This window comes from Pelecanus crispus, chromosome 5 (genome assembly GCF_030463565.1).
Source record: "Pelecanus crispus isolate bPelCri1 chromosome 5, bPelCri1.pri, whole genome shotgun sequence".
Taxonomy (NCBI): Eukaryota; Metazoa; Chordata; class Aves; order Pelecaniformes; family Pelecanidae; genus Pelecanus; species Pelecanus crispus.
In genome coordinates, this window is record NC_134647.1 from 26,853,262 (window position 1) to 26,865,516 (window position 12,255).

The 12,255-nt window shown below is 37.7% G+C and overlaps 1 protein-coding gene across 4 annotated transcripts in view; it reads left to right on the forward strand.

Moving 5' to 3' along the window:
- OSBPL6 (oxysterol binding protein like 6) overlaps positions 1–12,255 on the forward strand; it is a 50,471-nt gene that overhangs the window by 23,596 nt on the left and 14,620 nt on the right. For 2 of the 4 annotated variants that reach the window (XM_075710110.1, XM_075710113.1), the window contains exons 9-11: positions 290–382; positions 9,752–9,917; positions 10,896–11,026. In XM_075710110.1, the coding sequence (XP_075566225.1) occupies positions 290–382; positions 9,752–9,917; positions 10,896–11,026 (390 nt within the window). Of the gene's footprint in view, positions 1–289; positions 383–5,410; positions 5,486–9,751; positions 9,918–10,895; positions 11,027–12,255 lie in introns of all 4 variants that reach the window. The other 2 variants (XM_075710109.1, XM_075710112.1) reach the window with 2 other exon arrangements.

The following is a 12,255-nucleotide window of genomic DNA, read 5'->3' on the forward strand; positions in this document are numbered from 1 at the left end:
AGAAATCCATGAGGGTTTCAAGATCTGGTCCTAAGTATTGCGCACTCATGAAGAAAGTATACCAGTAGTTTTGCTAAATGAGCTAAATAGACCATGTGTTTATAGAAGTGTATGGATAGCTACAGCTGGTCACTGCTGTAGTTGCAGGCCCTGGCAGTGTCATTCTTCTCCTTACTTTCTGATCTGTAGATGTCTAATGCTACAATTCTTTACTAACTTGCTGTACTGTCTGTGTTGCTTGTGTCAACTTAATAGTACTTTGTCACTCTTAACTATTTGTGTAATGTAGGCTAACTGTGTAGATATTTCAAAGAAAGACAAGCGGGTCACAAGACGATGGAGAACAAAAAGTGTCAGCAAAGATGCAAAAATTCAACTTCAGGTACTGAATGCACAATGTTTTACTTTTCACTGTACTTTTAGAGTAACTTTTAAGCATGAAATGATATATTAGCTGAAAGTAGGAAGCCAGTGTACTGTCTCTTATGTTCCCGAAGTAAATTAAATCTCAGTTTGTTGTTTAAAACCTAGAGAATATAGTGAGAAAAGTATTGATTTTACTTTACATTCATATGAAAACATTGCCATCTAGGGAAAGGAGGGGGATCTGAATACTAGTCAGTTAAGGTGCAAAAAAGGCAGTATGCATGCAGCACACAGGGTTACTGATATTCTATCTAAAACTTGCCAAGAAGGGCAGTTGAACAGGTGACAGCAAGCTAAAAGCAGAAAACATGAATGAAATACTAAACACACCAGTTGTCTTTGTCAAGACCTACACCAGGAATGTTACCAGTGAGAAGTATTTTCACAAGCCTTCTCTTATAGAAAAGGCTAGTGTGGGAACACACTGAATAAAGCAAAAAATAAATCACGTGAAGAATAACTGTCCCCATCCTGCCTTAGAGCTGAAAAATAAAAGCACAGAAATAAGCATAATACACTTGTATTACTGCTAGATCCAGGGTGTCTTACTGTGTTTTGTCAGAAGTAGTTGTGTATTTTGAGGCCTAATCCAAAACCTAATCTTTTTTATAATGGAGCAACTGATAATGAAGACTATATTCAATGGACTTCAGGAGCTAACAATCACCACTGTGCTGTCTGTTACAGAATAGATAAATGTCAGCAACTTTTGATCCATTTAAATTCCTTGAAATTCATGCAGAGTTTTAAAGCCTTTAATATGTCCCCTGGAGGCACAATAAGGAGTTTTCTGTGACTCATTTAAGATTAATAATTTTCAGGAAAGAAGAAATTGTAGTTGCATCAGCTTTCTCATTGCAGCTGTTGTAGGTGATTTTTCTTTCTACTTGTTATATTAGATAAATCACAAGAGGTTGAACAATGAAGCATCTGTTAATGATTAAAAAGGTTTATCAACAAAAGAATTTTGCTGATTGATGCCATGTCCTATTACCTGCATTTGAAGGATCACTGTGTTTCCCTGCTGCTGAATATCATAGGCAAATAAAAATATCAGGAAAATGGATGCAAGTGCTTGGTGCCTATGAAGAGACCGAGTCAACACTGCATGTTCTTCCTTCATGCCACAGTGGTCTCAGAGAAATTCCTCTCCACAAAAATGATGAAAAAACGATGCAAGCAGACAATGTATGATGATCTTGGGTGGGTCATGAGGAATTACGAGCTGTACTGTGTTGCCTGTACTTTGTCAAAGTGAGACTGGTGTGGGCTTTTGTCATTTTGGCACCTGACTCTCAAACTGCTGTTTGTGGCTTGGCAGGAGTTGTGCCTCAGCTCCTGAAATTTTCAAATACAGTCGGTTTGCAGGCTCTCCTGAGAGAGTTTGTGTGCATAGCACTGCTCTACATGGGTCTGTCACTTCTGGGTTGATAATGAACTTAGCTTAACCTGGGTCAGCATTAACTCCTGGCAAGCTTAATGCTGGAAATGTAGAGCTTATTTCGTTAGAGCAAAGCATTAAGTTATTGATGACTGATTAATAAATTAATTTGCAGTGAAACAGAAACAATAAAATTATTCTAAATTGTATGGAAGATGAAGACTCCTTTTTGGCTGCTCCATTATCTTGCCTAGTTTGATGGGCTCAACACATTGTTTATTATTCTAAGGGCTGTGCTGTCCCATGAATCTAAAGCTGTGATCTGTGGAATCATAGAATCGTTTAGGTTGGAAAAGACCTTTAAGATCATCAAGTCCAACCATTAACCTAACATGACCAAGTCCACCACTAAACCAGTTAAGGCTAAAGTAATAATTAATTTCATGTTTCCTGCCTTGGTGGCTGGATTATTTTTTAATGAAAGTAAAACCATGAAGATGGCCTCCCTCTGTCACACTGTTATTCCTAATTTGCTTATGTTGCCATTCCACTAAAAAGTGGATTTCCTCCCACTCCTAGGTGCTTTTTAAACTTACAGTCCCATTTTTGTTCTTGTTAGCCATTCCTTCTAGCTATGTTGGCCTTCCTTATAGGTAATTTTTTTCAAGACTGCTCCAACTCTTTCTAAACTGTTTATCAGGGCCTACTCAGAATCACTTTGTCTAATTTGTGATTGTTTCTTCATGGTGCCTACACATGATTTGCTATTAAATGGTTGACATTTGGTACTAAGAAGACTTCTGCTGTCCTTTTCCTTTCCCCATGCCTCCATACATCTCATTCATTTTGGGGGATAATGCTAATACTAACATACTGACTTTAAGCTAGTTGCACTATTAATTCCATTTGAAGTACTTGCACTGATTTATTTTAGAATGAGCAGTTGTTAACTACCATCAAAAGACCCTCTGATAGTATGATGTTGAGAGCCATCCTTCTGGGGACCATAAAAATTAGGGACCTTTATATATAGCTGTCTTGTTCATGAGTGATACAGAACGAGGGTGTAATTTTTGCTAGTTCAGCATCCGTGGCGTAAATGCGAGGAGAGAATTCTCCCATCCAGATTTTGTATTGTACTTGTTACCTGTTTTTTGTTAATAAGATAGCTTTTTTTGTATTTCTGCTAACGCATTCTGCAATGTGAATGCTAGGTGTATATTGTGTTTAAAACATACTTTTTCTTCTAAGAAAAGCTGCTTGCTTTGTTTCTCAGAAATATATATTTACCAATTAGGTATACCAGTTCTGTATGCAGTTAACTTTGCTCACACAGCTAATCCCAGTGACTAGAGTGAGGTTACTCCCTGAAGTAAAATTGAGCATAGCATGTGTGTATACGTTTGCAGGTTTGGGTGTTTAGTATTGCTAAATTGTTTAGAATGAACAGCTTAATTTACAGGCCTTTACTCAACCGTAATACATGGACTGCTTCTCTGAAGAAAGATTGCTTTTATGAAGGAAGTTTTTTTTGCTTTTAAAAAACCTATTTAAAGTCTTATGAAAATGGCCTGCAACAGGTTAGTTGACCTGTATTCATTCATTTTACAAATGATGCTTTTGTACAAAAACTAAGTTGTGTGTGGGTTTTTTTTCCCTTTGGCTAAAAGATCAATTTGTCATTCTCATGAAAAATCTAAAGATCCTCAAAAAAACCAATTACTGAAAAGCAATAAAATGGACTAACATTGATTTGATCTCCTTCAAAAGCTCAGAGTTGTGAAGTTCCAAGACTGATTTTTTTTTTCTTTTTTTTTTTGGGGGGGGGGGTGGGGGCGGGTGGGTGGGCAGGGGGAGTAATTTAATAGAGAGCTATATAGTATGGAGCAACCTGAAAAGTCATGTTGCTCGACTGAGGCTTTCAGATCAGAAATGAAACCAGACCCAAAGACTGGCTTATTACCTTTTCCCTTAAATAAGTATTTCTTTATATTGTAACTCAGATTATGACCTCACTTTCTGTTGTGTTGAGGGGAGTGTGTGGTTCTGCAGAGCTCATTGTTCCCATTTTAATAATGTATACCTGCATTCATAATCTTGCAGAGCTATATATATTTGGTTATGTCTCTGTACATATATATATTTATATATGTCCCTATTAGTTAAACAAGAGTATTCTTCCCAGCTCTTATTCACAGGATAGACATACTTCTGTAGAGCACAAAGAGTTTAACATTATGCATATGATGCGTTCTCTGCTTTAACAAAGTTTGTACTCTATATTTTAGAGGTCATGTACATGTTTTTTAATGTGAGAATTTTATAAAATATTACAAAACAAGGCTTCTCTTACTGTGATCATTAGACAACCCTTCCACTGTCAGTAGCACTGCCACTAGTATCGGCCAGAGGGTGAAGCGTATGGCCATTCTCAGATGCAGCAACCCTACCAGTGGGAATGTTACAGGAGCAAGACACTTCAGCTAATAATTGAACTATAATATCCTGTTCTTCAGCATGGTGTCCATGTATCCAATCTCTACCACTGTTGTTTATATGGTGCTCAGGCTGCTTTCAGAAAAAGTAAAAATGTATATCGATTTAACAATACTGAAATGGCTATAGGTGAAGATACAGGGGAATAAAAACGTAAAGGGATTGAAAATTGTTTTCTAATAGCAGAATGGTGGCTTTTCTAGTCTTCTAAAATCTTAAAATGGCTTCAAAATAATGACATTTCAATTAGACATTAAATAGAAGGACTTTATGATAGGTGTGGAGCTCCTCTGCATTAGACAATTACTTGCTTGACTTTAATGTACCATGATGAATTTTCTTAAAAGTAAAATAAAAGTGAAATTAAACAAGATGAGGCCATGAATTAGACATGCAGAAAAAGAGGTAGTTGTTGGAATACTTAGTTTTCATTTGTGCTGATTTATCTGAGTTTTTGCATTGCTTTGGAAGCCAAGCCTTCAGTTATGTACAGGAGAAGTAGTTGGAACTCAAAGTAGTGGTGTGTGGAGAAAATGAACAAATAGGCTCAAGGATGGACACAGAAGTGCTAGAGCTGTGCACAGGAATCTTTACATAAGCAAGCTCATTAGAACACGCACACTGAAAAGTTTTACCATTGAGATGCATGCATCTTCAATGACCACAGTTCATGCACCTCCACTAATGCAAAGTGATCTCTTTCAGAATTCATCTTCTAGATGGTCAATGACCCCCAGAAAGAGTTTAGTTTTTGTGTTTTCTGCCATGCCATAAGCACCCTTTTTGTTTTCTTATTCCGTAATTGCCTTATGACTCTGAATGGCAGTGCTAATAGGTTTTTTTGGTTTTTTTGGTAGCCTTAGTGAGTGCACTGCAGTCCAACTCATCTGGAGATAATTTTAGTGAACTATCTAGCTTTTTTATGTCTCTGGCATACACAACTGAAAACATATGTTATGTCCTCAGAATGTGTAGGCCATAAGAGTTAACAAAATTGAAATCCACTTAAAGACTCTCCCTCTCCCTTTTCTGATCACCTTTCATCTTCCTGTGTCCCATCACCCCTTCCCTTCTCTTTCTCTACTTCCTTCTCGCATTCACTGTCAGGAAGGGCCGGCACCGAAGGGCCAGTTCAGCACAACACGACGCCGGCAGAGACTAGCAGCTGCAGTGGCTACAACAGTGAGTGGATTTAAAAATCAAGGGATAGCTCTAAAGATGGGAAGCTGTGTATCTTGAATGTGTAATAAGCTTATGAAAATGTTTCTTGCACTTTTTGGAGGTGTCCACACTACCCACTTGCAGCTGAATTTCTTAGAAGTGGTCAGGCCTGACACAAATGACTTCCATAAATGTGGGTCTGAGCTTCTTTACATGGTACATGTCCCTCCTCCTTTATGCAAGTGCAAGTGATGGTTAGACTCAGGCCCTGCGCTATTTGAACAAGTCTTTGACATACTGTGCTATACACAATACAAAATGGAAAGAAATGATCAAATTCTGTTAAAAGATTCTCGTGACAGTCTATAGCAAGACAGCAGAACCAAGGGGATTTGTTAGAAACAACTGTGGAATTATAAAATTCCCTGATTTTTTTTCCTTTTTCTTTTTTTTTTTTTTTAAGTAGTATAAGGTTAGCCTTTTCATTTGAGACACTTTCTGTTTACATTCCATAATCCCAAAAAGTCATATTACTACCTCTAGTCTCTGTATTTAGTTTTGCTAATTCTCTAAGTCTTTGACGCAAAATCTGGAGCTATGAAATCAACACAGGGGCTGGGAATTGGGAGGGGAAACACTGTTTGTGAAATCAAATTAACATCAAAAGGATATCTTCAGCTGCTGCTTTGTCAGGAAAGTACTTATTAGGAATGCACAATATAGACATTAGTACTAATCTATCAACTGATTAGCACAACAGCTAGATAGGGAAGACTGTGCAGCCAAAGACTGAAGTGAGCTTTAAATGCATACCCCTAACCTAGCCCAAGCACTGAATGTCTTCGCCAGGCTAAAGTATGCCAGGGTCTGCTGCTCCAGCCCATAGCTAAAATCCCCTAGATGAGACATAGCTTCTGCTTAAGCCTGAATACCCTAAGCTCCTGCTACCTGAACCACAAAACTCAGTTACTGTTAGGCCCTCGTAAAAAGCTTGAGAGAAATTGGTGTTTCTCCTGTTCCCAAATTAACTAATCTAAATTTAATCCCCTGTAATCAGTTGATGCTGAATTCTGTGCTCAATAATTGATTGATACTCTGACCTCATTGGTCTGCCTGCCTAGTGGAGAAATCAACCCGCTTCTCGGTTTTTGTGGCTGAGCTGTATCAGTGGGAGGCTCTGACTGGTCAGTTCAGCAGTAGTTAAACAGTATTGGCAAGAGCTGTACCAAGGAGTGCTTCAGTGGAGCAAACACAGCTGGACGTAGATTGCAAGGCAGTAGGAGTCCAGGGAATTGCTGAGTTGTTACCTGCAGCTGAAGTGAGGACCTGTTGAGGGAGGTCTTGGAGGAGCTGGAAAAAGTGCAGGAGGAAGGAAAACTAGAGGAACCAAAATGACCCTGCAGCTCTTGCAGTGGTCACGGCAATGGCCTGTTCTTCCTGGCTGATGTAGCAAAGTGCTTGTCTCTCTGAGACAGTGAAGCTGTGTGTATAGACTGAAGGATACAGAACTACATCAGTTAAATGCACGGCAGAAACAGGAGGTTTTCCTTACAACCCACTCTACCAGGAACAGTCTGTTCCTACATGAACACATAATTCTGAAGAAGGTGATGGATAAGTGGGTGTTATACCCATGGCATAAAGCAGAAAGCCAGGACAAGGTACATCTGAGGACATGTCTAGAAGAGTGTGTGTATGGAGGAAACCAGAGTGATGCATCAAGAAGCTAAATATTTTCAAAAAAACCTCCAAAATGACAAAAAAAAAAAAAAAGGGTAATAAAGTCAGAATCAAGTCACCATGGATATAGAAAGAAAGCACAGCAGTGAAAGGAAAAAAGGGGAAGAGAAGTACGTTGGCAGTGTTTCTTGGACTGTTGCCTAGTCAAGAGAATGAAAGTGTTCAATGTGGATTTTTTCATCTGTTGTGGAAAGTAGCTTGGAAACTTTTCTAAAAGATGCATATGAGGAGAGTTCATGCCAGTCAACAGTTCAGTATTTTTGGTTCTTGTATTTAAAGCAGTCGGCAAAGCAGCTACTTGTCTCTGTCATGTGAATGTATATTTCTTGCAAGCAGTGTGACAGCATTTGTAGAATATGTAAATACTGTTTGTAGGACATACTTTAAAATGTTATTTTTCCAGTAAACCTCACTGCAGAAGCATTGCTTTTCAGCCTGGCCAGCTGACGTATGAGGCAGAAATGATGGATCTAAAGCAGGTGTCTTCAGCTAGGTTCATCACAAAGTGACTAAAGAGCACCCCTGATGTGTGGGCAGCCTGCCTGCAGCTCTGCCAGTCTCTGTGGGGCTGGGACAACCTGCCCCATCACCACAGGCACGAGGGCTGCGGGAAGGGAACTCTCCCTCAAGCTTCTGCATTATAGCTGGGGTCAGCTTTCTTTCCTGCCTTCTGGATGAGCTTGAGGCTTGGGTATGTGCTCCCTGCACACACAGCTATCGTGTAGCCACCCGCTTTGCCCTCCTGGAGCCACCTGGAGCAACTGAACCTTTGTGGTGCTCCCAGTCCGAATGTTCTGGGAACATGCTTTCTGATTTAAGAAGTGAAAAGGTCTTGTAAAGGAAACTTGAAATCAACCTACGTTTAGTCACATTAGTCAATTAACCTAGTTTTGTTGGGCTGTTGAGAGAGGCAGTCTGGTACTCGTGAAGAAGATAATGGGGTAAATATCCAGTATGAATGGAAGGAATTTATTCTACATCTTCTGTTAATGAAATCTTCTTGATATGAGACTAAAATGAGGTCCAACAAAAAATACCTACTTTGTTGATATAGCTGGAAATCAAAATACACAAGAGAACAAAGTTTATACTGGATAGGTACCATAGAACTATTATTTTATGTGTTATATGTATCTGGAAATTGAGGAAGAGCAGGGTAGAAAATGGTATTTTGCAGAATATGCTCATGAGTGGAATGAGATGTGATGAATAGATCCAACAGGATTTTGGGGATTTCGTTGGAGAATCACAAACCTAAAACATATATTGATGACAACTTTTATAGGAAGGGATTGATAAAACCATTCCCTGATCTAATCAAATAACAAGGTACTCATTTCAAATACTGACAGTAGTAGAGAACTTAACCTGTTGATAAAAAACATCTTAGTAATATGACTTTTTATGTTATCTGCTGCTCTTTATCATGCCTCAAAAGACACATTTTATATTTTGGCCCCATTTTTCACATTTGAATAATTACTTTGGGCTGCAGTGTGGAAATTCTTGATTTATACATTTGATCAATAAAATAAATTAGATTTAATGTGTTCAATGTATTTAACAGTGCTTAATATTTAAGTAACGCAAAAGTAGTTCTGCATGCCTTTCCTTTGCATTTAAATTTGAAAATTGGGTTCTTGACCTGATTTTTATACAAATGTGTGTAAATGGTAAAATTAAAATAAAATACAACATGTGCTCACACATACACATCACATATATAACAGTGGTAGCCATACACTGCATATGTAGCATATAGGTAACTGCTCAATATATATGATACATGTGTATATAACTTATAAAGGTTTGCATATGTATTTTTATCATTGTACCTGAAAAGTATAGAAGGAGAAAGAGAAGTGGAAATGATAATAAGCAAAATTCTTTGCTCCATCTTACTAAACCGTATCTCTCTGCTTTTTTTTGTGGTTCACGTACTTTAAATGAAAATCAGGTGGAGTTTTGATTTTTTTTGGTTGCTTATTTGTTTAATTAGAAAGAATATAGAAAGACTGTGTGCTTTTTCCCTCTTCATAGTTGCCAGTACAGTGAGTTTCAACTCAAGATTTACCAGTAGTTTTGAAAAACTTCAATGATATATTTGATAATATTATATCCTATTTCTAGATCTGTGTAGGAACTTGCATACTTCAAATGTTGATATTGTAATAACAGAGTCATACTACATGTACTCTTAAATGTCCCAATACAAAGCAGCATGTGTCATGGTTTAATTTTCCAGTCATCTTTTAAGCATTAGGATATGGTCCATTTTTGTAAATGTTAGGCTTAAAATGCTCCATCGTTAGGTGTTAGCCATGTATTTAGGCCTTCTTTTGTCTGTTTCAGTGAAAAATTTCAAGAGAATTCTGCATCAGCTATGCTGAGGTTTAGGAGCGTAAAAAGTTACATGTTCTCTCTTACCATGTTCTTCACATTGTGGATGAAGTCTTTTGTTTTCAAAAGAAATTAGTATTTTGCTTCAACAGAGTCAAAAGGTTGGTTGCACCTTGTACAATATTTTTTCACTGTTTCTTGCTGTAGGTCCCTTTCAGTGCTACAATGTCACCCGTTCGACTGCATTCATCCAATCCTAACCTTTGTGCAGACATCGAGTTTCAGACTCCCCCAAGCCATGTAACGGACCCTCTGGAGTGCTCTACTGAGTACATGAAGCTTCAAGAAGAATTCTGTCTGATGGCACAAAAAGGTAACTGGAAATGTCAAGCCTTTCCATTACTGTGCTTCTCTGTTGTGTGTGTTTATTGCCTTCACTTAGTTATGGCCAGAGTGTTCATTTGCATTAGATTATATTGTATAAGAATTTTTAGCTGGTCAGATAGGTGGCTTGCATAAAGACTACATGTATTATCCTTCTTACATTTTGCATAGGTGCTGTGAATATAGAGATAGGTAAACTCTGTCTGGTAAGAGGTTTTTTTTAGAACTTCTGAGCTACTTTCTGTATCTTTTAAATATGTGACTGAATTTGCAAACATTTTGTTTCTTAATAAAATGTTTTAATTGTCCCCAAAGATGAGTCAGAATGTCACTGCTACGTATAATGTTGTGCAATTCATTTTTGTGCAATGTTTTCTATATCAGTGGCAACAACAGAAGAAGAGCTTTTTACTAGAATGTACTTTAGAAATGCCATTTTGTTGCCAATAAATGAATGGTCCTACAGACCAAAAAATACTGGTTTTAAAAGGTTTCGTTATCAGTTTGCTATCTGTTATATAACAAATACAGGGAAAACGTGAGACTGGTATCTTACAAAATGTCAAAAACCTGTTTAAAGACCAAGTAATCCTCTTTATTAGTGCTATATTAAGTCTTAGCAGAACTGATTTTTTTGTTACTTTGGAAAGAAAAATAAAAAAACAGAAGGAAAAGAACACACACTGGACACAGGTTTTCCAGATATGCACCTTTCCATACATTCAGCACCAAGAATATGCTCAGGTGACATATGTGTGAACACATACGTGTGCATATTACAGCCTCAAGCTGTAAGTGTTTGTACTTAATTTGGCATGGATTACTTCAAGTTTAGATCCTTGTTTGAAATTTCTGTAACTGTGGGATGGAAATCTCACTCTCTTTATTGCTGAAATATTGTAATAGATGTCAATGTGCAGTTCTGTAGCTGAGAAAACACTTGTTTTCTTTTTTTCTTTTTGCTTAGTGCATTCTCTTTTGAAGTCTGCATTTAACAGCATAGCTATAGAGAAGGAGAAGCTTAAGCAGATTGTTTCAGAGCAGGATCTTACAGGCCACAATGCTCAAATAGCACACCTCAGACAGTCCCTCTCTCAGGTATGTTCTTGATTTGATTTCAAGCACATCTAGCTTGCCAGATGCACTATTTCTGTTGTATTTTGGCCATTTCCTGGGGTAAAATGAGCCAAGAAAAAGCCAAGTTCTTGACCAGAACTACGACATATGTTCTAACATAGGTATAACCTCAGTGCATGTGGAGGTGAAGGATATAATTTGTTTTTGTAAGCATGTATCTGTTGTGGTTTTCCAAAGTAGAGAAGAAGGATCAAATGTTTTTATACAAATGCTAGGTATCATTCTTGGAGCTGTTTCGAGCACGGCCAAGGAGATATTATTTTCTTAAGTTTTAAATTTTCACTGTATATTTTCAGATTTGTTTTATGTGTCCATGTGTCTAACTGCAAAAGGAATCATGGGTTACAGGATAGTAATGCATGCAGGCATAAATAAATAAATAAATAAATGGGATTTTCAGATACACACCTGTTACTGTCCAGCATCTCTCCCACTTAAGCCAAAGGAAAAATTGTCATTGGCTTTAGTGGGGAAGAAGAGGTAAAACGACAGTAAGTTCTCAGGTTGCAAAATAACTCGAATTTTTTTAATTCATTGTCAAGGAAATGTAAAAGCTTTTACTCTGAAGAATGGATTGGTGTGGAGTAATGTATCTGCAAGAAATGTGAGCAGAGGTTTAAAAGGCAAACAGAACTTCACCAAATGTGTATAAAATTTCATACACTGTTACTGTTATTGGATTGGAGGTTTTTGCTATAACATTAAAAATGACGCACAATGTTTCTGTAGATACAGATGCATATTATGTTATGCAGGTTGATTACTGTGTGTTGTAATAAAGAAAGGTTAAGGACAAGAGATAAGGGTAACCATTTCTGGTTATTGATACTAATTTAACGAAGACCTGTGGGGACTTACTAGCAACTTGTATGAAATAGGTTTTCTTCTTGTTCCTGGCCTCCAGTGTCAGTCTAAAAGTCACTGCCACACATTAGTTCACAGTCTCAATGGGGAATAAGTGGAAATCTGGCCTTAGTCAGATATCCAGGTTTGACCAGTCTCATGACCAGGTTTGAACAGTTTAAGAAGCTAGTGCCAGGCTGCTGTTAGTCGTCACCTTCCCTTCCTGGTAGATAGCAACTGTGAACATGCCCAGACCGTTTCAGAACAAAGCAAAATGGGGTAATTTAAACTGTTCAGTGATGGTTTAAGCTAACCTATTTTACTTTGGTCCTACTTTGTTTCAGTAC